This window comes from Pygocentrus nattereri, chromosome 28 (genome assembly GCF_015220715.1).
Source record: "Pygocentrus nattereri isolate fPygNat1 chromosome 28, fPygNat1.pri, whole genome shotgun sequence".
Taxonomy (NCBI): Eukaryota; Metazoa; Chordata; class Actinopteri; order Characiformes; family Serrasalmidae; genus Pygocentrus; species Pygocentrus nattereri.
In genome coordinates, this window is record NC_051238.1 from 12,364,831 (window position 1) to 12,387,855 (window position 23,025).

The 23,025-nt window shown below is 37.8% G+C and overlaps 2 protein-coding genes across 7 annotated transcripts; both read right to left on the reverse strand.

The window, feature by feature from the left end:
• Positions 1-3,190: 3,190 nt before the first annotated feature.
• Positions 3,191-9,695, reverse strand: LOC119261533 (tumor necrosis factor receptor superfamily member 14-like). Of its 4 annotated transcripts, XM_037535849.1 has the most exons (8): positions 9,568-9,695; positions 7,354-7,515; positions 6,671-6,796; positions 6,404-6,559; positions 6,193-6,280; positions 5,663-5,843; positions 5,238-5,307; positions 3,191-3,333 (listed from the first exon to the last, which is right to left on the reverse strand). In XM_037535849.1, the coding sequence occupies exons 2-7, from the start codon at positions 7,481-7,483 to the stop codon at positions 5,284-5,286; spliced, it is 705 nt and encodes a 234-aa protein (XP_037391746.1). In that variant the 5' UTR covers positions 7,484-7,515; positions 9,568-9,695; the 3' UTR covers positions 3,191-3,333; positions 5,238-5,283. The 4 variants fall into 4 exon arrangements, with proteins under 4 accessions (XP_037391746.1, XP_037391743.1, XP_037391745.1 ...); XM_037535846.1 differs by lacking the exon at positions 3,191-3,333 and having other exon boundaries at positions 5,118-5,307; XM_037535848.1 differs by lacking the exon at positions 3,191-3,333 and having other exon boundaries at positions 5,118-5,307; positions 9,368-9,681.
• Positions 9,696-10,296: 601 nt separating this feature from the next.
• Positions 10,297-17,751, reverse strand: LOC108414116 (tumor necrosis factor receptor superfamily member 14-like). 3 transcript variants are annotated; one of them, XM_017686908.2, is made up of 7 exons: positions 17,509-17,751; positions 16,384-16,553; positions 15,976-16,101; positions 13,907-14,062; positions 13,710-13,797; positions 13,438-13,614; positions 10,297-12,718 (listed from the first exon to the last, which is right to left on the reverse strand). In XM_017686908.2, exons 2-7 carry the CDS (start codon positions 16,520-16,522, stop codon positions 12,682-12,684), a joined length of 723 nt encoding a protein of 240 aa, XP_017542397.2. In that variant the 5' UTR covers positions 16,523-16,553; positions 17,509-17,751; the 3' UTR covers positions 10,297-12,681. The 3 variants fall into 3 exon arrangements, with proteins under 3 accessions (XP_017542397.2, XP_017542399.2, XP_017542398.2); XM_017686910.2 differs by lacking the exon at positions 13,438-13,614; XM_017686909.2 differs by lacking the exon at positions 17,509-17,751 and having other exon boundaries at positions 16,384-16,902.
• Positions 17,752-23,025: the final 5,274 nt, after the last annotated feature.

Below are 23,025 nucleotides of genomic sequence, written 5' to 3' on the forward strand. Positions count from 1 at the left end.
CCAGCCCCTCTCAAGGAGATTGGACCCAGAGCCCAAGCTGTGTGTTCAGGTGAGCCCGACTATATCTAGCCGGTATCTCTCGACCTCGCGCACCAACTCAGGCTCCTTCCCCGCCAGTGAGGTAACGTTCCAAGTTCCAAAAGCCAGTTTCAGCAACCGAGGATCAGAACGCCAAGGCCCACGCCTTCGGACACTGCCCGATCCACAATGCACCGCACCCCTACTACTGCCCCTCCCATCGGTGGTGGGTCGATGGGAGGGGGGACTCATGTAGCTCCTTCGGGCTGGGCCCGGCCGGGCACCATGAGTGAATGCCCGGCCACCAGACGCTCGCTGGCGAGCCCCTCCCCCAGGCCTGGCTCCAGGGTGGGGCCCCGGTAACCCTGATCCGGGCAGGGTACACGAGTCCTGCTTTGTTGTCCTCATAGGGGTGGTTATGGATCACCCTTTGTCTGGCCTGTCACCTAGGACCAGTTTGCCATGGGAGACCCTACCAGGAGCTTTTGCTCCAGACAACATAGCTCCTAGGGTCCTTCAAGCACACAAACCTCTCCACCACGATAAGATGGTGATCCATGGAGAGGTAAATCAATATTATAAAGCAATAAACAGTATTAATTCTCACGCTACTGAAGCAGCAGGAAAGGGTCGCCTACAGTTAAATACAAATGAGAGCTAACAGACCATCACAGCTACATACAGCAGATTCACCAGAGTCTCATTTTAGCCCTGCAGCTGGAGCAGAACATCATAAACAGATTCAGCTGAACAGAAACGGTTATTTTACGCTTTTGTAAATCCATACATTAAAAAAGGCTCCGCTCTGCACAAACACGCTCCACAGACTAATGTAGCTGAGCTGCCCGCTCTCAGTGCAAATTAACGGCTCAGGCAGTGGTTTCACTTCCAACAAGGGTTCGAGTGATTTTTATGCAAAGCGCTAAAGAAGAACAGCTCAGCGGAGCAGAGAACAGGAAGGTCAGACTGACTTACTGCAGCTCGAGATCACAGAAGCCAAGAGAGAAATAAAACGGCGCTTCTACTTGAAAAATAATACAAACAACGAGTCAGCCAATCAGGAGGAAGAGGAAGTGGCGATGATTGCCTGGATCTGCAGATTATTCACTAAGAAATAAGATTAGAAAATGTGCGGGTTTTAATGGTAACTCTAAATAAAGCGATGCAACTAAGACATCTATAAAATATTCTAGCCTTAAATATTTGGAAGTTTGGAGTCGCTCTTTTCAACAACAGCTGCCACACAGCCACATGGTGGGGAATAAGAGAAAATTAAGTCTCCTTCCTGGGCTAAGCTTTGTTCACTTCCTGTTCCACAGCATCATGGGAAATGGAGTTTTTACTGATACTGCTGAGATGAATCCAAAGACATGCAGTCAGGCCAATTGGACATGCTAAATTGCCACTAGGTGTGAGTGACTGTCTGTGTCTGTCTGTCTGCCCTGCGATGGACTGGCGACCCGTCCAGGGTGTATCCTGCCTTCCGCCCGATGACCGCTGGGATAGGCTGCAGCAACCCCCCCACCTACATCAGTTATTACAGTCTGAAACATATTCTGCCAAAAGATATCCCTATATTTGGTGTCTTGATGATAGACGTTTGAATGAGTTTGTATGAGAATGTATGTTTACATAATTTTCATACTCATCAAACTATTTGTGACCCTGTTGACAGAAGACCACTCCTATGAGGATAGAAACGTACCCAGCCCTGCTGTTCAGAACCAAAGTCCCCAACAAAAAAGTCAGTGCAGAAACATTACCTGAACTAACTAAACCATTATATTCAAAGCAAAACAGACTACATGTTCTGACACTGCAGTAATAACTAGCTACACGAAGGATGAAGCCTTATGTAACAGGTAGGACCTGTCTAGGTCCTATGGCCCTTTTAAGACATATGAATGGTTGGATTGCAACAAACGCTTTTAATGGTTGGAGCCTCCGTTTTAACGGGAATATTTTCATCCACTGGGACATTGGTGGTGGAAGTTAGCAGTGCACTGGTGGAATGCAAGTCACTTGCTTTTTTTTTTTTTTTTTTAAGCTTCGTTTAGCAACTTGCTACTTTTAGTTTGTTGTGTAGTATTGCTAACCAAGAGCTATTATGCTATTTGTAGTGTCTGCATGCTGCTAGTTGATTCAAGTCAAGGCGGCAGTTGTGGATGTTGCAGTCAGTCGTTTGAGGTGATTATGTTGCTTATATTGTGCCCTGTTAAAAGCAATGTAGTCTGCTGGGATGCATCAGACAATGAATATTCACCTGCTTGTCTTCTGGTCTAGTGCTTGAGGCTTGAAGACATGTTTCCAGAGTAGCTGAGACTCTTCAAAACAACGAAAGAACTAGCACTGATAAAGGCAGGCTTTGCCTAACACATGGGTTTATTATTATGTTCTGACTTGTTGGGCAAATGTTAATGTGTAGTATTTTACTACAGCATCCTGTAAGTTGCCAAGCAAAGTCAAACACTGTTTTCCTCATACTCCTAAACTGGTTTTATTTTCTTTTTGTACTGTGGTGGAAATCCATGACATTACTTTTTCATTTTTTTTTTATTTTATTGTTTTAGTATTGTTGGAAGACATGATTATTATGTATGAAAACCACTAGCACTAACCACTTCAGTGGAAACCAGTGGGCCGGAGCCTGGGTTCGGGGGTTTATTAATAATTGGGCTATGCTACTGGGGTGTGCTATAAGAGTCCTGGCATTATTATTTGGAGTGATGAGTGTGTAATGGCTTCATGTATTTTTTATTTGTTTATTTATTTTTTGGGTTTGTGGTGCTTCATTGTAGTGAGATTTGTGAGGTAAATTGGTGTTGCCCTGGGCTGACTAATAGATGACCAGAGTGTATGTAACCCCTTTTATTTTGTTTCCCCCAAAGGCTCTGCGTTAACTCTGAAACATAATTTTATTACTGGGTTAATAAATGGCACCAGCCATCAGCATCTGCCACTCAGGAGTGGCAATTACTGTCCACATTGAAAGTGCATAATCAGTATACTAACCTTAATTTTAAAAATGAGTACTAAAAAAACTTTAAGTGTCTATTTACTGTTAGTGTCACTGATGTAGTTTGTAAAAATAACACAATTACAAAAGAAATAATGATACAAATATTTAATTACACTGGATTTGTTTTGAATAATAGCATTGACGAAATGAAAGTTTACAACATCAAAAGTCTAAAGGTTACTCGGGTGCATCTTTTTACTTTTGGTTTATGATGATGTGTTGGCAGAGGAACTTCTTAGGTTGCAACATCTGTTCTTGTAGAGAAATAAGTAGGTTTGTCTCCCAAGACGGACAGCCTAGGTAAAATAATCAAGACAACCAAAGGCGTACCAGACAAATTAGGTAGTGCATATATAACAGGGTGATCTTTGCTGTGTCAGTGTGCAGTGCAGAGAACGGGAACAGGACTGCTTTGAAGTTAATGATGAAATAGATTGCCAGGCTGATTTAATTATAACATTCACGATTAAATTTGTAATCAGGCTGTCACCCAGGTAGCTGTGTGTAATCAGTTTTTTAACTAAACAATGTATTTGAAATGTCTCATATTGAAAAAATTAGACACTAATATGTAGTGTATATTTTTCCATAGAGTCAGTTCCAGATAGCTCACATATTCCAATACCAGTGCAATAATGCCGTTGAACATATTTCCAAAACTATGTAATATTATTAAATATAAACACGAGAGCTTGGTACCTTGACAATACATAACTTAAGAGCTGCAGATTGAGGTCACTTCTTAAACAGTGAGTGCCACTTATAAACAGCTTAAAAGTTTGCATTGTTGTACGTGACTAAAGCAGTCTTGAGCAGGGCACCTAACCCCCAACTGATCCAGGGTGCTGCAGATAGTGCTGCCCACCGCTCTGGGCAAGTGTGCTCACTGCCACGTAGTGTGTGTGCGTTCACTGGTGTGTATGTGGTGTTTCACTACACTGAGAGGTAAAAGGTGAAATTTCTCTGTTGTGGGAATAATAAAGGTCACTTAATTTTAATATATACTCCTAGAAATATACAAAAATATGCAATAAGATCTATCCCGAGAAAAAAAGACAGATAAAATAAACCTATAATTGAACATAAGAGATTGAGTCCTCATCTCTCCTCTTCCCTCTTCTGGCCCCACTGAGAAGACTTGAAGAGCCTAATGGATCAAGAAAGGGCCTTCCCCAAACTGGTGCAACAAATTTGGATGCATATAATTGACAAAATATAGCATTAACATCACCCTTCACTGGAACAAAACAGTGAACAGCCCCAGACTAGCATACCTCCTCTACTCTATTTACTGTTGGTAAATTACAGAAAGTAATTTTCTCTTGTCATTCATGAAATGCAGATTCATCCATCAGATTGCTGAAAAGTGCAGCATGATTCATCACTCCAGAGAACATGTTTCCACTGCTGCAGAGTCCAGCAACAGTGTTCTTTACAATACCACTTGCTGATGCTTGAGATTTCATGTAGTGATGCTAGGCTTGTGTGCTGCTGCTCGGGCACGAAAACCCATTTCATGAAGCTCCCGACACCCTTTTGTACACCTGTTAGCAGTGGGTGTGGCTGAAAACATCTAAAGTCAAAATTTAGGAAGAGTGTCCACATACATTTGTCCAAATAGCATATTTATATAGAACAAGACCTTAGAAGATGATGATGATTATTATTAAGCAAAGGCTTTAAGCTCACATGCCTCATTTCACCTGAAATCCTTGTGGACCAGATCACATCAAATATATTGTCATGTTCTTCTGATGTTTTGTTGAATGTGATTTAAGTTTTATTATACTGAACCTATTTCTTAAAGAATAGTCGATAGTATACGTTTATATTTGCATGTGTAGCTCAGACATACTGCTCCATATCAAGCAGCGCATCTCAGCATTTTGCTGTCTGAGATGGTCAAACTGTCAACTGGGTCTAGTGTTTAAACATGTTTTTCTCTTTTCTGCCACACAGTCAGCCATGTATCTCCACTACTGTATCAGTGTGAAGCTGAATGTAAATTAAGGTCACTTGTGCCTCTCATCTCTCAGAAAGGATGACGACATACATTATGATTAAAATGTTGCACATTTAGTTACTTGAATTATGTCCTTTTATTAGGCAGTACCTCAATATTTTGCATAAATATACATGTATTTATTTTCAAATTTAGTAAAATGACCTATAATGTAAACTTTCAAGTTACTGTGCTCACAATCTGGCTGGAGATTCATTTGAGTTCATCTTCTTCTCCCCAAATTCTATTTAGTGGTCGATGAGGCTTCCTGCAAAGAAAAGTATTTTATATTCTCTCAAATAGGCAAAAAGAATGCAAACAGAACTGTGACTGCTAGAGTGTTGCCTTTAAGGCAAGTGCACAAATATATGCACACAGGTAATATCTGCAATTCAGCTGTTTTACAACACCACAAAGATACTGTGTTTGGTGACATGTGAATGAATAAAGTTCAAAAACATTTTTACAATGTTGATACTAGTACTATGCCATTATTATGTATAATAATAATAATCATTATTATTATGTCTCATATTTGATCATGCTCAGATAGAGAAACAGAAGTTTTAACTATTTCAAGAATTTAAAACATTAAAACTACACAAAAAGACAGACTTCCTTACCTGCACATTGGACAGTCTTCCTGTTAATTTTAGACAAACAATAACTGGAACTCCTCCAGCCACAACTATGACAACAAAACTAATAATTCCAACAATCAGACCAGCTGGAGTTTTGGTTCCACATTCAGCATCAGAAGAAAGCGTTCCTGCCTTTATTTCTATAAGTCCCAGCTCTTCACATCTGTCAGAGTGAAGCAAAATCAGTGATGAAGTGATATGAATCTTTGCCTAAAAGCACTGTTAATATAAATTAATAAGATCTTTGGCATTCTTCAAGTTAACTGTTACTTGCTCCAGTCTCCTTTAGTCAGAGGCTAAATGTCATTAAAGCTACAGCCAAAACTAAATGAGTTTCTTTTCACAAACTGTATCTCTGCACCATTTTCAACTTATAATAGAAAACATATTTCATTATTTATATTTATTGACCTTTTGTGTGATTTATCATCTTTGATTATCAACAGTTGATTTGCAGCAAGTTTGTCTACTGATCACAAAGATCATGTGGTAACATTCAAGTCGACACTCACTTTGAATGTTGTTGGCAGAAGAGAAGAGAACCATTTGAGAAGGTTCCATCTGAGCATTCAGCACATTCGGTATCTTTAAATGCTGTTCCTGCAAACATACAAGTTCTGTTCAGTCTCAGTGAATAAAGCTGCTCCTCTGATCTAGTCATTTAAAAAAGAAAGTGCACACGGTGTTGGTGTAGTAGTCAGTATACAGATATGTCAGACCAACCTTTATGCTTTATATATTGTCCAGGGCTGCAGTTTGTGTGTTTCTGTGCTAGTATACAGCCGCCTCTGTGCTGATCAGTACAGTAATATCCATCTAGTGGCTCACAGACTGTGTCTGATGATCGAGTGCAGGGAGTCTTTACTCTTAAACCCTGACCTGTGAACAACACTTTCCATCTTAAACATATTACCACAAAGAATGCGTTACAAGCACATGTAACACATACTTCTACACAAAACGTGAATTTCATATAAAGGACAGACTTACCAGGATCACACACTGTACAGCTAAAGCAGTCTATGAGTCCGTTTGGTGCATCAATGAAAGCTGAATGATGGCATGGAACACAGGCAGTGCTCTTGTCCTCAGTGCAGTGTCTGTAAACATGGTTCCCTAAGAAACATACAGCCAATGATGAGCTGATTGAGTAATTATGACAAACTAAGGCTGATTTTTCTTTTCTTTTTTTTCCTGATTCCACTCACATATGTAATTTTTTTTTGTGGGGCAGTCATGGGCTGGAGGTTAGGGATCTGGCCCTGCGACCGGAAGGATCCCCAGGGCCGACAGTCCATGACTGAGGTGTCCTTGAGCAAGACACCTAACCCCCAACTGCTCCCCGGGCGCTGTGGATAGGGCTGCCCCGGGCAAGTGTGTTCACTGCCCCCTAGTGTGTGTGTTCACTAGTGTGTATGTGATGTTTCACTTCACGGATGGGTTAAATGCAGAGGTGGAATTTCCCTGATTGTGGGATCAAAAAAGTATCACTTAACTTAACTTAATTCACATTCATTGTGATGCGTGTGACTCTCTACAAATATGAGACCCTCTTTGTGATGGCCTGGTTTGGGTGAATTCACTATAACTTGTCACTGGCTTTTTAACACTTTTACCATACCCTACCTTACCATAAAACAAGTCTGAATTAAGCCAAACCAGCTTTAACTTACCAGATGAACACATGGGACAGCATTCTCCATTTATTTCATACTCAGCTTGGGCACACATACAAAAACAGAGCTCGAAATTCAGGGAGAAAGTAGCAGCCATAAGAAAAATGATCTTCACTCCACAGATCATTTTAAAAATGTTTGTATTTCATAGAGTAGAAGCTGAAAAGAAAGGGCAAATGTGTTAGAAGGGCTGAAACCTTGGTCAAAAATGGATAACAAAAAGCAAATAAAAATAAAACTCCTGGGTATGATTGCTATCTTAGAAAGCTGTTCATGCCTTCTGTATACTGTGGTAATTTTAAGCTTTGATATGGGTGATCTTTTCGTGTTGTAGAGTAATTCCACTGTGCAGATCAAGATCATTCATTTTACCAATTGGGGTTTGCTTCAGAAATATTTTAGTATGAGGCTTTGAACATCATGTTTGTGTATGTATTTGCATTGTTTACATGTGGGATTTTTTGTTTCTTTGTTTAAATCCAATGTTTTCAAGAAAGTCTAATAGGCTACATAGATTAGCATGAGGGAGAGAGAGAGAGAGAGAGACCTTAGCTTTAGTGAGCTTTTAGCTTTAGGATTCAAACTGCAGCAATGTGAGCGTAGAACCTCAGTGATCATGAGCGTTGGATACAAACTCTTTAGTGTTTTGTAATGTGAAAGCAGATCTATATAAAAAGAGTTATATATGTAAGGTTGTCTTGGAAGTTTGGGGGCAACTGCACATTTTCTTATAGACATAAGAATTTTATTCATCAGGGTGTGGGTGTCTGTTGCTTTGTATTTGTGCAGGCCCCATGGTTGGTCACACGGGGATGCCCTCCTCCAACACTCTCCACTCCACTCCACACTTTGCTTCTTCTTGGTAATTATTCGATTCTGTGAAACTCTGGGAGGCGTCATTTGTTTTCCCATCATCTTTTCTCCTGGTTGTGAAGTAGAGAGATTGACTAGCTTTTTGAGTTTTTGTTTCTTTATTATTTTTAGGTTTAGTTAGTTTAAACTGCTATATATTTTTGGTTGTTGTTTTGGAGTGTGCTCGTCCCTGAAGCCATCCTCCCATCTAGCTTAGTATTTTATCATACAAATCAACCTGTTTTCTGGTTTAAATGTCCAGGGTTTGGTCTGGGGAGAGAGCTTATTCTCCTTTTCTGTTACAGTCTGACCCCAGACCAGGTTATAACAATTTGTTTATATTTACAAAATAATCATGTTGGTCAGGCAAAACATTAAAAGTAATTTCTTTGTAATCATGTCAGTGAAATAAATGTTCGAGTGTTAACAGTTCACAGATTCTTGTTTTCATTGCACTTCAGAGGGATTTTGTACGTAGTTGTGACAAACCTGAAAGTGTTTCTTGTGTTTTGTGAAATTATAGGCAAAAGAACAGCTATGAACTTATAGAAGCAGAAATGAAGTTTCCCTGTATAACTTTACCTTCTAACACTGCATCAACACACACGAATACAGTTAGCCAAAACAAAGAACAGTCTGTGATGATGAATGGTAACTTGATTACCTCCAGACTGTTCTCTGTCCTGGCACCAAGGTGGTGGAATGAACTTCCCCTAAGTGTCCGAACAGCAGAATCACTTGCTGTCTTTAAACGACGTCTGAAGACCCATCTCTTTACACTACACTTATCTAATCACTAACACTGTCTATTAAAGATCTTCACCTCTTTTTGTTCACTGTATTTTATTACAAACTTTTTTTCAGCAGGTTTAGTGTTGTGCAGACTCTGTGTTGAGTTGTAGGAATTTTTTCTACTTGTTGTATTTGTTTTAGGTCTCAATGCATAGATAACTTCAGGTAGCAATTTAGAGCAAAGCTCTTTAAAATTATGTCGACCTTTATTAACATGAGATATTCTGAAGTAATGACAAGCACTTTTGTAAGTCGCTCTGGATAAGAGCGTATGCTAAATGCCATAAATGTAAATGCAAATTAGAAACTCTCATTACAAGCATTACAGACTGCTCTGGGATGAAGATACAAAAACATTTGGACTTACAATTCCAGCCTGACCTTTTCTCATTTCCATATCCCTCCATTTACACTTTTTGAAGTGTGGGAACTTTAAAATGAGCTCATCAAAATATTCATTTGTTAGAATTATTTTAAAAGAAAACACAAATTCCTCTAGAAATATAAATAGGTTGTGTCCACTGTGTCAAAGCCCTCTTAGTTAATTGCAGGTTAGAAAGTTCTTACTTTGGAAGACTCTCCTGAAGAAACCAGTGAAGTGAATAAACTGTTGAAATGGTCTAGTTTAACTTCTGTTTTGTGAAAAGCTCCAAATTAACTGTTTCCTATTTGATGATTAAGTGTTAGCAGTAGAGAGAAGTGCTGTCTACCTCTGTATATTTTCTGTTCCTCAGTAGGTGGTCATGCATTTCTATAATCCACCCCTACTGTTTCCTTTATCTCTCCTTAACTGAGGAGAGATACAAAATGCTGGATGAATGATTGAATGACTCATTGAATGATTGTGTATGTTTAAAGCTGCAATGGCAGAGAAGATGCCAACTTTTCTTTCTTGCTTTCTAAAAGAAAAATTAGGCAGACCTTTTCCCAGTGGTGGTGAGCTTGATGTATTCTTCAGTAACACCTGGTCACATGGTGCTCTAAGCCTAATGAACGGGGTGTTTTTCTTAGCTGCTGACAGAACTTTGGCCGATCAAAATTGAAAGGGTAAGAATTTTTGGTGAAAAACCAGAAGCTTATGATTCCACGTCTGCACTTCCTCTCTCCAAACCCCCAGTGAGGTGTGCACTACATAAAGCAATTCATAAAACAAAGTATGACTTTTTCAGTTAGAATTATCATAGTGCTATCATATTTAATACTTTGTGTATGGGTGCTCTCAACAGGAACCACATTTCTATTCTTGTTGATAACACTGCAGCGTTGGCAGAAGAAGAAACACAAGGGTGGCCATGATCCTGATCCAAAAAATACTCTTTACTGAATGCACCGGCAGAAACCAGAACATACTCAGAACTGAAACAATGCGAGACGTCACCATTAGGTACATGTTTTACCTTGACTGTGACCAAACCCCAAAAGATCCCTACACATCAGTTTCACTTCCCAACACAAATAATCCCAAAGAACACTTACATATAACACGACAACAATCAACACTAACTTTGTTTCCTAGAGACTGCAGTTTATGTGTTAGGATTGTGTTATTAGTGATATCAAAATGAAGATTTCTGCAGCAGTGAAGCTTTTCCAGTGCACAGTAATAACACCTAGTGGTTGGTCCAAATCTTTGTCTTGCATGTAATTTGTTTCAAAACAATAAAGGTAATTAGTGACATAAACATGATGCTGCAAAGTCTTCTTAGTATATAACATTACTGTAGTCTTTTACATATTCTTTCTATTCACAGTGAGAGCTTCATGTATGAAATATAAATAATGATGTAAATGTTTGGTGTTGGCCCAAAACTATAGAAATGCATACTAGTTAGCTTCTTCTGATTTCCAAAGCAGTCACATGGTTGTGTCCCAAATGAAACTTTGGAGGGAGTAGTCAAAAAATGCCATGCGAGTGAACTGGTTCCACGCCATGCTTAGCTAAGAAGTTGATATACCTGCTTGGCTACTTCAATAAACAGTATATGGCACTGAATCATGATGCAAGTTAGAGATTATGATGTTCCTAACCTTTTCTTAAGGATATTTTCTCTAACTGGACCTTATTGAATTTTAATAAAAGACCCTTGGTCTAGATCAGCAGTACAAGAGGAACAGTGCAATGGGAATTCCCCAGAGACAGATGAGAACCTGGTTGGTGAAACTCTTCAAGTGACGGATATGAAATCCAAACTGTTTGCAACTGAAACTGCAAAAGTCCTAAAACAGGTTATCAAATACATGAACAATAGTTGGTGCAAAGGTTCAGTTGTAAGGGCAATCTTACTACATGTGAGCTGAATTGAGTGCGTTATATTGCGTTTTGCTCAGGCCTAATAGGAATGTGAAACAAGACATCCTAATAAAACACATAAAGGGCACCAAAAAACAAGTAAGTGCAAGCGAGTGGCCAGAGCTGCTGTTTTTTGGCCAGTAATGAAAGCTGACATTGAACAAAATGTCTGAAGTGTGCAGTTGCATGGCCATGGAAACCCTCTTCATGAAGCTCCTAAAGCACAGTTCTTCAGTTGAAGTTGGTTCTAGAGGCAGTTTGGAACTCTTTGGTGAGGGATGCATGAGGTGACTTGTGGCAAAATTGGAGTCCTATGACAGTGCCATGTTAAAAGTCACAGAGCCCTTCAGTCTGATCTATTCTACTGCCAATGTTTGTCTTTGGAGGTTGCATGGCTATGTGCTTGATTTTATACACCTGTTAACAGTGAGTGTGACTTCAGCAATAGGTGTGGCATCAGAACTCATATTTGAATTGCCATGGTAACTATCGTTACAGTCACCATGCAGCCTCAGATGCGACACACAGATCACCGATCAGGCAGAGAAGGAGCTTTAACTCCAGCACAATGAAAATGATGTCACATAAATCAACATTTAATATTTATTCACTATCAGCAAAAAAACTTTGTCTTCTGGCTGACATGAGCAACAGTGGCTTTAAACTGAAGTGTTTTACTTTACATGTACTCATCGTAGACCACTGTAAAATGCAATAGTTATTTCTTTGTCATGTTTTTCTAATGTTTTGTGGAATGGGATTTGTGTTTCATTAGAGCTATTATAGCAAAAGTCTTTGTACTTAGATAGCTGAACTATCAGATGAATCCTCTATTAAACCTCAGAGACAGCTTTGACTCTGTACCACTCTGAAACTGAATGTTAATAAAGGTAAACGTCCTTGTGTCTAGTAATTTGTAGTGTTATTACATAGATTAGTTACAGATGTCTCAAAAAGAATAACAGTATCTTATGATACATATTTTACATTTTACACATTTAGTTAGAATAATAATTGTTATTTCATGAGGCACCACCTTTTTGGCATAAAAGCATAATGGATTTATTAGAAAATGTAATGACCTGACCTATTGCATGCACTGGCAGTGTCAACTTTAGTGTAAACTTTCAGATTATTGTGGTCACAAAATAAGATACAGATCCCAGTAACCTAGTGTGTACAATTAGTCACTGCAGGGCTGGAAGAGTTTTGTCCTTGTTCAGGATTATAATCATAAGTCTTTTCTACTTGTTCAGCAGAGATTGTCCTGCAATATTGTCCCCACATGAAGCAGGGTTTAGACCACATTGTTCAGCATGGGAGTCTTTGTCTGCCATAAAAGTCTTCACCTGCTCCTGAGATTGATTCCCAGCAAGGCCACAGCTGGGGACTCATTTAAGGTCATCTTTTTTGCTTGAATGAGGATGTCTGCAAAGAAGAAAAATGGCAATTTCTATGTTTAATCAGTTTTGTTATGTCTCAAATGAGTTGATTCTCTCAAGCCATGCCACTCCACCCACTAGCATCTAATATATTTGTTTTGCTATATAACATTGGGATAAACACAAATAAACACAAAAACAGTAAATAGAACATGCTGTTTGGCTAGAAGTCAGGTTTAGCTCCAGCCATCATTTGCATTTGTTCAATTCTATCAGCACCAGCACCTGGTTTAATTTAGTGAAAGATAAACTAGGTATTGGATGGTGACTGTAAATATTGGAATTCCCCCAGGAGAGATTTAGAAAATGGTTTAACTAACACACATCAAATCACAATGAATTATTTCTTTTTTGTTTGTTTATTTGTATTTTTTCTAATGTTAGTTCCCTAATGTTAGTGTTTCCAAGAGAAAGCACATCTCTAGCATCTCTATCTTATCTGACTTTTTATTTGTTTTTTTCCTTGAAGAAAAAAAAGAATTTAAAATATTTAAGTTTTCTCTTGTTAAATATTTCAGACAGAAGTAATCATGCATTAACAAAAAATGTTTAGAGGTGATCACAACAAAGCAATTCAACATCTAATCAATCTGAAAAAAGAAGAAAAAGCTGAAAAACAAATGTGATCATTTCAAGAATTAAAAACATAATATAAAAAACTACACACAAAAATTCTGAGCAAATAAATAAATATGAATTCTTTACCTGCATGTCAGTCTGCCACACCTTAACATGATTACAATTACTGCCACAGCCACAGCCACAGGTATTATAACAGAAACTAATATTCCAGCTATCAGAGCAACTGGAGTTTTATTTCCACATTCAGCATCAGAAGAATGTGTTCCTGCCTTTATTTCTTTAAGTCCCAGATCTTCACATCTATCAAACACAACATTGACCTGTATTTGTATTTTGCAATCCTGGAAAAATCGCAACGCAAAAATTATTCAATGACACTCTTTAAGTAAACTTACTTAGAATGTGGTTGGCACGTCTGAAAAGAACCATCTGAGAAGGTACCATCTGCACATTCAGCACATTCAGTATCTTTAAATGTTGTTCCTGCAAACATACAAGTTCTGCTTAGCCACAGTAAAGAAAGTAGTAGTAAGGAAAGTACACATGGTGTTAGTGAGAAAGTTTATAGTTTATACAGATGTGTTACACCAACCTTTATGCTTTATATATTGTCCAGTGCTGCACTTTGTGTGCTTCACAGCTTGTATACAGCCGCCTCTGTGTTGCTCAATACAGTAACATTCATCTAGTGGCTCACAGACTGTATCTGATGATTGAGTGCAGGGAATCTTTACTCTTAAACCCTGACCTGAGAAAAATATAAAACAACACTGTTCCTTTAAAACATATTACTATAAATGGGGCTGGTTCTAGCCTTCTGTGGGCCCTAAGCAAGATTTTTAGGGGCCCCCATCTGGCTAGCTGATAATAACAATGGTCCTCATTCAACAACTGTACTTAAGAAAAAGATTCTTAAAGCCCACTTTTGCAGTTTTCAGCAAGATTCTGACGTTCAGCAATGTTTTTTGTTTGGAATTTGTTTCTAGGTAAGAACAGAATCTACATACACAGAGCACAAAGGTGAGAGCTGATTCTGCAGTTTAAGAACTTCAGGAATCTGACGTATTACTGAATGAGGCCCAATGACTTCCACAAACTATAAATTTATGTAAACTTATAACTGGCCAATTTGTGTATTGCTGACTGACTGAATGCGCTTTGGGGTTCTAATAAGTAAGTACGTTTAAATTACACACAACCTTCTCAATGCAGGGGTCTGTGTGCTGACACATTACTTTCACTCATGCAAGTAACTTCAATTTGTTTTAACTTTTAATTTGAATTCAGTTATTTGGATCTAACTCTGGTTGTAGTGGTGACAGCTATGCTTTACCACTTGTAACATTGCTAGCTAAATCAGCAAGCTTTAAAGTGTATGGAACAGTAGTAGCAGTTTATGGAAGGGATGGAAAAGGAATAAATCAATGGTCATGTAAACAGCATGCTATGATTTCTTAAATCGGAGTAAAGTCTAGAAATATGATCAAGAAATCCAATGAAGAGAGTTGGATTTTAGCTCAGTAATCAGATTTCTGAGCTATGAAACACTGACGCAGATTTCTTTCAGGTTTCACACAGCAGACCGTGGTACCTGAAATCAATAAGCTGCGTTGCTGCAAAATGGTGACAAAACACTTTTGCAACAACAGTGAAATCAACTACATTACTGCCTGTGTTCTGTTTTCTGTTTATTGTAAGTCTTTCTCATTTATTATTGTACTGTATTGTCTTGCACTTGTGTTCCTGTGCTGGTCCTAGAGGAATGTTGTTTCGTTTCACTGTGTACTTGTATATAGCTGAAATGACGAAAAAGCCTGACGACATGCTTGACGAAATGAAAGATTTAAATATTCTTCATCTTTCAAGTAAAGTGGCTAGATGTTTTTAAAAATGCCACTGCATGATGTTTGAGTTTTACATAACACTAATGTCTTCTGTGAGTTTACTGGCTGATTGCAAAGCAGAAATCTGAGTGTTGCCCGACTCATGTAAATGTAGTTTGCCCATTATCTGATCACTCAAGTGTGTGTAAATGTGTTGATCGGATTACTTACACAATCTGATTTTCTGTAGCTATTGGATTTTTAAGTGCATGTAAACGTAGCCATTGCTGTTGATAAGTGATTTCAGCCGATGGTGGTGTTAACCATATGAATTAATCCAAAGATGTTTTTTATTTCTGTTTTGTCTTTAAAATGCATAGAAAACAACATCTGTCAGTCTGTCAGGTTGTCTGGTCCAGGCACATTATTGCCATATCTGGAGTTTTACATTCAAAATCTGTTGCACTGTTAAACTGAAGATGTGACTGAGCGAATAGCAGATAGAAACTATTGCTAAGCAGTGACTGGAGGGCTAAGAATACGAAGTGGGCCTTGAGAGTGGTCTGTCGAAGACAGGAGCTGTTAAACATGCAGGAATCACGAATGATGCTAAAATATGGTACATCTGATTAGCATCATTTTTTTCTGATAAGTTATTAGCCAGTTGTTGGGGGGGGGGGGGGGGGGGGGCTGAGGGATCCCAAACTGCCACAACTATGTCTTAATAGGCAGAGTTGGCTCTGACCATAAAGTGCATGTTCTTAATCGTGTGCTAAACATACACTAAGGATACAGAATTCTTCATAAAACATGAATTTCTTATGAAGGACAGACTTACCAGAATCACACACTGTACAGCTAAAGCAGTCTATTAGTCCATTTGGTGCATCAATGAAAGTCGAATCATGACATGAAACACATGTAGTGCTTGTTTCCACAGTACAGTGCTTATAAACACGATATCCTACAATTCCACAGATGAGCTGGCAGAGTAATGTTCTAAAGTTTCTCCAGTTATGACAAACCACTATGAATGACTTCTTCCTTAATAGAGTCCAGCTAAAATTAATAGAATTAATAGCATCATAATTATATATTTAATCCACACTCAATTACATGCATATGAATCTCAATACAGATTTGAGACCCCTCTTGTTTTGGGTGAATTCACACTTATCACTGTAACGCTTTTATCATAACTTATCATAATACAACTCTGAATTCAGTCAAATTAGCTTTAGCTTACCAGGTGTACACATGGGACAGCATTGTCCATCTATCTCATACTCAGCTCGGGCACATGAGCAAAAACAGAGCTCGAAATTCAGGGAGAAAATAGCAGCAATAAGAAAAATGATCTCCACTCCACAGATCATTTTAAACATGTTTGCATTTTATGATTTCAAGGAAGAGAAGCTGGAAAAAAGGGCAAAAATATTAGAAAGGTTGAAAGTTTTGTCAAAAGTGAATAACAAATACAGCATTATAAATCAAACTCTTGGATATGATTACAATCAAGCATCTTTGTATGTAATCTTTGTATGAAACTGAAAGCCACTACAACCATTCAGCCACTACAACAATGCATTCCTTATATTGTAGAATGTATTGTATTAAATTTAAATTTAAATTCCTTGGTACAACTGGTGGATCCAAAATGCGCTTCCTTATATTCTTCATAACTTTCATATTTTATGTAAGCTACATTCAAAAAGTGGGTGTCATATGAGGCCGTGACTGTCTTCCTTCCATTCAAATAGATGGGTAATGTAATTTTAAAACCTTATAATAGAAGAAGCTGAGCTCACAAATTTTTTTTGTCTACTGGAAGTCGACCCACAAATCTGGCCTATAGACTATAAACAGATGACGTCTCTTCAGTGATATACTCTGTAAAAATGATTTTTTATAAAATAATACAAAGAGTGTCTAAGATTTCTGGCTTTCAGCAGTAAATTGTAAATATATAGCGATATGTGTAATCATAAAACACATTTTCTGTTAATTTGAGGGGGGCTTTTACAAAAAAATAAATAAATAAAATAAAAATTTGCATTTAGTTTGCATTTATTTAGTTACTGAAAAATCTGCCTTACAATTTGGGCATGTAAATTCAGATGGACAAACCAAAATATACCCTGGAGCATTAGAGGTTGAGGCAGTATTAAGTAGTTTAAACCACCAGTGGAAGAAGAACTAAAATAATTTATTTAAGTACAGAACTGAAGTACAGTCACATAATAAGTACGCGAGTACATAAATACGTAGATATATAAGTTAGAATTGTATCTCTTCCAAAATTCTACAGTTGAAATTACAATCTAATCTGGAACCTAAATATTGAAAGTAAGACCCTATTCTTTTCACTCACAACTTCCATATATCCAGTTTTGATGGAATTCGCAACAGATGGGAGCTGCAACAGAGTAATGAGATAAAAAAACAAGTGGTGTCAAAACTACAGTCAGAACTTTAGTATTAGCACATTAGTAGCACAAACATCTTTAATGATGAATTTTCCTTTCAACAGTGGTTTATAAAGGCTGTAACGCACACAGACTTTTTTCACTGCTGCCGTCTGGCAGAAGGTACCGGAGCATCCGTGCCACCACTGCCAGACTCTGCAACAGCTTTGTTCCGCAAGCGATCAGGTTTTTAAACTCACAAGGACTGATCTGAAAGCCCCCTCACACAAACGCACACACACACACACACACACACACACATACACACACACCTCTACTTGCACTATCTGAAATATTGCTGCTAACACTGCGTTTACACCATTTACTGTTGTAAATTTTACTACCTCAGTAACTGCTGTGTTTGTTACCTGACTGCATGACTCAGATCACAGCATGTTAAATATCTCTGCACCTTATTCCACGACCTCATGTCCAGAATGAGTGCTGTGTCGGTGCTGTGCTGTCCTGTCTGTTTACTGTGTCTGATGTCTGTTTAATTTATCATATTTATTGTTTCTAGCTTATTTTTTGTTCGCACACTATGTCTGGATGTTTGCACTTTATACTTTGTGTTCCTTGTTGCGCCGTGTTGCTCCTGGAGGAATGTAATTCACTCCACTGTGTACTTGTACATAGATGGAATAGCAATAAAAGCCTCTTGACTTGACTTGACCTATATTGCAATGTGTAAACCACTCATCTTCACCAAAATGAACAAAACCAGAATAAAACAAGTTTAAAAGAAAAGAGATCAGTAATATAACACCACAAAATCTACCAAACTTAGGATATTATTCAATAATTAATTATAGAAAATATGGAATATTTTAGACAGTCTGTCAAATATAAAAACATAGTGAGGTATATTCAAGTGAAATTTGGAGTAGGTTTGTAATATGAGACTCTCACATTAAGCTATACAGATTTCAGAAACATTTTAGAACAGTATGATCTAACCACGCTTCATTTCCTGAAATCATGTGTTAAATGTTCTAACACTAACACTAGAGGTCCCTTGACATTATTGACAGTCTATCTAATACTACTAGATTGAATAACATATAAGATCATCATAACATGGTAAAATGCAGTAGACCCACCTGTTTATGTGGAGCCTGGGGTCCTGTCAATACCTTTTTAACATGCCCAGTGTAACTTCAGCTCACTTCTCAACAGCACAAACATCATAGAGACCCTTTGGGTTTTTTTAATTTCCCATTAAAATTGCCATTAAGTACAAGTTATTTGTTTTTCAGGAGATGTTTCTTAAGAGATTAGATATAAGATAATTCACTTGCTCAAAGAGGGGAAAGTAAAAAAAAAAAAAGACACTGGACTTTAAAAAAATTGAAGAACTCTGCAAGACCACCAAACCTGTCCCCAACTTAAATCTTGCGTCTTTGAGAGAGAGGAGAAAAACTAACTCTGCTCTTGCTTCAGAACTGAAAAAATCTCCAGGTGTTTTTTTTTTTCCATCCTTCCACTGTGAGAAGAGAACTCAACACTGTGTCTGAAAGGATGTGTAGCTGTTAAGAAGCTCTTACTGAGATAAAGAAATAAACAAATAAGAAGAACATTTGCAAAAGAAGCTGTTTTTATTCTCAGAACAATGGACTGACCACCCCAGAGTCCAGACCTCAGCATCACTGAATGTGGGGGTCGCTTGAATTGTGAGAAGAAAAGGTAACCTACTTCCTAGAGTGAACTTTGGAGGTTTGAAGAAATATTCTTGCAGATCTTTGAGAAACTGAAAGCAGGTCTCCTGAAAAGAATGGACACATTAAATACTCTCTCATCACCTAAGCTGCTTATCCTCCTGGATAGTAGGGGGTGCTGGAGCCTATCCCAGTGCTTACTGGGCAAAAAGCAGGAAACACCCTGGACAGTTCCCCAGACCATCACAGAGCAGACACACAAACATATGCATTCGCACACATCTAGGGGCAATTTAATATCTCCAATTGGTCTGACTATCTATCTGTGGACTGTATGAGGAAGCCGAAGCAGCCAGAGGAAACCCACACAGACGATGGGACTTTAACCTAACTTTTCTTGCTGTGAGTCTACACACTCGTGAAACATATATCATATTATATTAATAGTACATTATAAACTTATTTAGTTGTTGAGACTTTTATGTATTTTTCTGTTAAATGTGTGATCTGTTTTTTCTCTGATGCTGAAAAAAGTAATGATGGCCATTCAGACTAGAAATTAGATAAATGAACAGTGATTTCTGACTTTTGCCATTTTACATTTGGCCACTTGCATAAAAAGGAATGAGAGCATTGAGCAGCAGTCTTATTTAATAGAAAAATGTTATCCACAGTGAGTTATATATCTAGCTATACAAACTTTATAATGCAAAAAAAATTAAACATACATGCATTCTCTGAATAATTGCTTATACAGTGGTGTGTTGGCTTACTTTAAGTTGTTGCTGACTGCATACTTGAGCTTGAATGAGCAGAATGCAGAATTTACCATGTAAGATATCTTTTCTATTTATCTTCATTTCCCAAACAAACACACACAGTGTCATTGTTGTGAAGCACCACTCTGAATGAGTTACAAGCCAGGTCCAGGAGGTGACTGGTTCAGGAGCGTAAAAGTGTCGAAATGGTTCAAATCCCTGTTTCAATACACCCATCACTATGGTTTGATCATGAATTTGATTTATTGACATTATCTGATTCTGAAAAGGCTGTTAATGCATACATATTTGGCATTTTCTATTCTGCTCCAATATAAAAATGTATTTAAGGCAATTACTATATCTAACTGTGACAAACTGGAGTGTTATAGAAACAAATATTCAATTATAAACCAATATAATTTATCTTATGCTGTGCAGCAAAATAACAGCACAAAATCCACCAAACAGGATATTATTAAATAATTCATTCAGGAAATATATGAAATTTTTGGACATTCTGACATATTCATATGAAATTTGGAGTACATTTTTAATATGAAATGTATCATACACATTTCAGAACAGCAATCACACTCCATTTTTGGAAATCATGTGATAATGGCCACTCTGACACAGTAAAGTGAGCAGCGTTAAGTGTTATATTATCCCTTTACACAGTGAGAAAAAATCCGATCTGATTCTGAAAAGGGTGCAGGCTTTTTCTTGTCTGCTTCATTATAAGAAGATATTTTAGACAATTATCACATCTAGCTGTGTCAAACCTAAACAAACCTGAATGCTATAGAAAGAAATATTAGCAAAGAACAGCTATAGCCTTATACAGCTCAGAAATAAGTACGCCGGTGTAACCTTGCCTTTCTACAACACTGCAGCAACACACACAAATACAGTTTGTTAAAAAAAAAAGGGCACTCCATTATGATGAATGGCCATTAGCAATAATTAGAAACTCACTACAAACATTCCAGAATATTCTACTGAAGTTACAAAAACATTTGGAATTCCAGCCTGATCCTTCTTCCATTCCTTATCCCACCATGTCCATTGTTTTTGAAATGTGAGAAAATGATCTTATAAAAAATAAACATTTTTTACATTGTGATTTCTTGTAATAACACTAAATTCAAGAAATTTTACTAGAACTCTACAAAGGGTGTGTCAAAGCCCACTTAGTTAATCACATGTTAAAGAGTTCTTACTTTGGAAGGCTGTTCTCTGAAGAGTCCAGTGATGTGAATGAACTACTGACACAGTGTAGTTTAGCTTAGATTTTCCCAAAAGCTCCAAAATGAAATCCTGTTTCCTATTTGAAAATAAAATGCCAGGTTGTTGTACAGTATGAACACACCTCAATAAAGCGGGCAGCGCACTCTACCTCATAGAGTACCTGGTTCCTCATAGCTCCAGTAAGAGGTCATGCATTTTAAATAGTCCACACCTACTTTTTTCCTTATGACTACAGACTATTAAATGATTGTATGTGTTCAAATCTGCGATGGCAGAGAAGAAACCAACATTCCCTTCTTACATCCAAGAAAAAAAAACAAACAAACAAACAAAAAAAACATAACACTCCTTTTCACAGTGATGGTGAGGTTCAGTGCTCTAAGCCTTACAGAGAGGTAGGTTTCTTAGTTGCTGATAAAATGCGAGCAAATCAAAAGCAAAATGTTGTGAAGTTGTGTTAAAAACCAGCAGGTTAACATTCCACGCTATATTTTTGAAATGTAACAAGCAGGTTAGCATTCCATGTCTTTATATCCTCTCTCTCAAAAACCTTTGGAGACAAACAGCAATTAAATACATATATACATTAATGCTTGAAAGAACTCTTTAGCATTTTGTGAATGTCTGCATAAATGTGACCTAAATATGATGAGATTATCATTGAGTCATAACAATTGGCAAAAAGAACCCCATAAAAATAAGACAAACATTTAGTTTTTTAGAAAATGTATTAACCAAAGTGATCTAACATTAAATGTCTTTGTTGGCAAAAAGTTTGTCAATGTCTGCTTTCAGGAGCTGGTGTGACCCTTTTGAGCAGCAAAAACCTCAACCAATTGGTTCCTGTAACTGTTGATCATCCCTGCACATTGACGTGGATGAATCTTGGTCTGTTCCTCCTTACAGAACTGCTTCTAACAGAAGCAGAACTCTGTTATTTTGGTGTGCTTTCCTACGTTAAAAGCATCTCAACATTTCTATCGTATTAAGGTCTGGACTTTGACCCACTCATGCCAAAATGTAACATTTCTTCTGCTTCAGTCATTCTTCTTGCTTAACTGATGTTTTTAGGGTTGTTCGGGACCCACATTCTGTTGAGGTTCAGCTCATGGATGGATGTCCTAACATTTTCCTGTAAATTGTCTTCATACTATCCAGAATTCATAGTTCCATGATGGCCAGCTAAGCTAATCTCACAAACAGCATGTGCCAGTCACAATTACCAAAATGCCATGAATTTTCCATTAATCACTGCTGTCTGTACAATTAATTGCTGTCAGCCACAATTAATGTCCATTAATTTGTAGCTTTATTGGACTGTCATCATATGAATCATATTTTAAATGTTACGCATTCGAATAATAATTGTTTTTTTATTAGGCAGAACCTGCATTTCTTGCATGGAAAGTTAATGGATAATTTCTGGTAGCGTCAATATTGTAGTGTAAATTTTCAGGTTACTATGGTCACAAAATAAGCTACAGCTCCCTTTAACCTAGCGTGTGCAGTTGTTTAGTGCAGGACTGTAAGGGTTTTGTCCTGAACCCCTTTTCTGGGGTTCAGTCCACCTTATTCAGGATCATAAGCAGTCTTTTCTACTGTTCAGCAGAGATTGTCCTGCAACATTTTCCCCACATAAAGCAGGGTTTTGACCACATTGTTTAGCATGAGTCTTCATCTGCCATGAAAGTCTTCACTCGCTCCTGAGATTGATTCCCAGCAAGGCCACAGCTGTGGACTCACTTGAGGTCATCGTGTC